At 37.1% G+C, this 1,109-nt stretch overlaps 1 protein-coding gene across 1 annotated transcript; it reads left to right on the plus strand.

The window, feature by feature from the left end:
* Window positions 1–220: 220 nt before the first annotated feature.
* LOC114578932 (aluminum-activated malate transporter 1-like) lies at window positions 221–1,007 on the plus strand (the record flags this gene model as incomplete). Its single annotated transcript, XM_028692559.1, has 3 exons — window positions 221–280; window positions 396–536; window positions 735–1,007. Coding segments are annotated over 3 exons (474 nt in total), but the record flags the coding sequence as incomplete, so codon positions are not given.
* Between the last annotated feature and the right edge of the window lie 102 nt (window positions 1,008–1,109).

Here is a 1,109-nt window from a genome sequence, read left to right on the forward strand (position 1 = left end):
AGTTGGTATGTAAAAATATTTATATTTGTATGAAAAAAATACATTTTGATATTCACACACAATTTACATCAACATGGGCCTAAATGCTATTAGATTTCCATTGAGATTCCTACATCTCATGATGATATATAAATACGGGCATGACCCCTTGATTTTTCTCTTTCTAAAGTTTTCCACATAAAAATTCTGGTGTTCCTTTTTTGTTATGTTTGTGTTCTAGATATCGGTACAATGTTGAGACGAAAATTTTCTAACTCTATCGCCGCTTATATTCATGCCCGTAACAAATCTCATCATAAATCTAAAGATATATATCCTATTCCATCCTAACGTAATATTCTTAAAATAATTTTTTCAGGATTTTCTCAAATAAAATTTTGCTTCTAAATTTTCAGGTGGAACGTTGAGCAAAGGCCTCAACCGGGCATTTGCAACATTGCTTGCCGGAGCACTTGGCTTGGGCGCACATCACTTGGCCGCGCTCGCCGGTGACAAAGGAGAACCCATACTACTCGGTGTGTTTGTATTCATGCTAGGTAAGGAACAAAACATTATAGTTACTATATTAATGAAGCAATGTTGTTATACTTAGACTTCGTTTCGGATGGCTTTCTTTCTGCTTCTTAAAACAGTTTTCTAGTATGAAAATTTTAATTTTTTTTACTAAAAAGCTGCTTTATGAAGCAATAAAAAAGCTTTCCCAAATGAAATCTTAACACTTTTTATGCTTGCAGCGGCTATGGCGACATTCTCCCGGTTTATGCCAGAGATAAAGGTTAGATATGACTACGGGGTGACGATATTTATACAAACATTCAGTCTTGTGGCTGTATCGAGCTACAGAGAGGATGAACTTATTAAACTTGCGTACCGGAGATTGTCCACTGTAGCCATTGGTGTAACGACTTGCCTCTGCACCTCCATGTTTGTCTTCCCAGTTTGGGCTGGAGAAGATCTCCATATGCTGGTGGCAGCCAATCTTGACAAGCTCGCATGCTTCTTGGAAGGTGAGCAACTAGGAAACTAACGAATTATTATATATTAACAGGGGCGGAACCGGCTTTAACTTTGAGGGGGGCAAAAATACAGCACAAAAATAATTAAATATT

This window comes from Dendrobium catenatum, unplaced genomic scaffold, assembly GCF_001605985.2.
Source record: "Dendrobium catenatum unplaced genomic scaffold, ASM160598v2 original_scaffold_224646, whole genome shotgun sequence".
Classification (NCBI taxonomy): Eukaryota; Viridiplantae; Streptophyta; class Magnoliopsida; order Asparagales; family Orchidaceae; genus Dendrobium; species Dendrobium catenatum.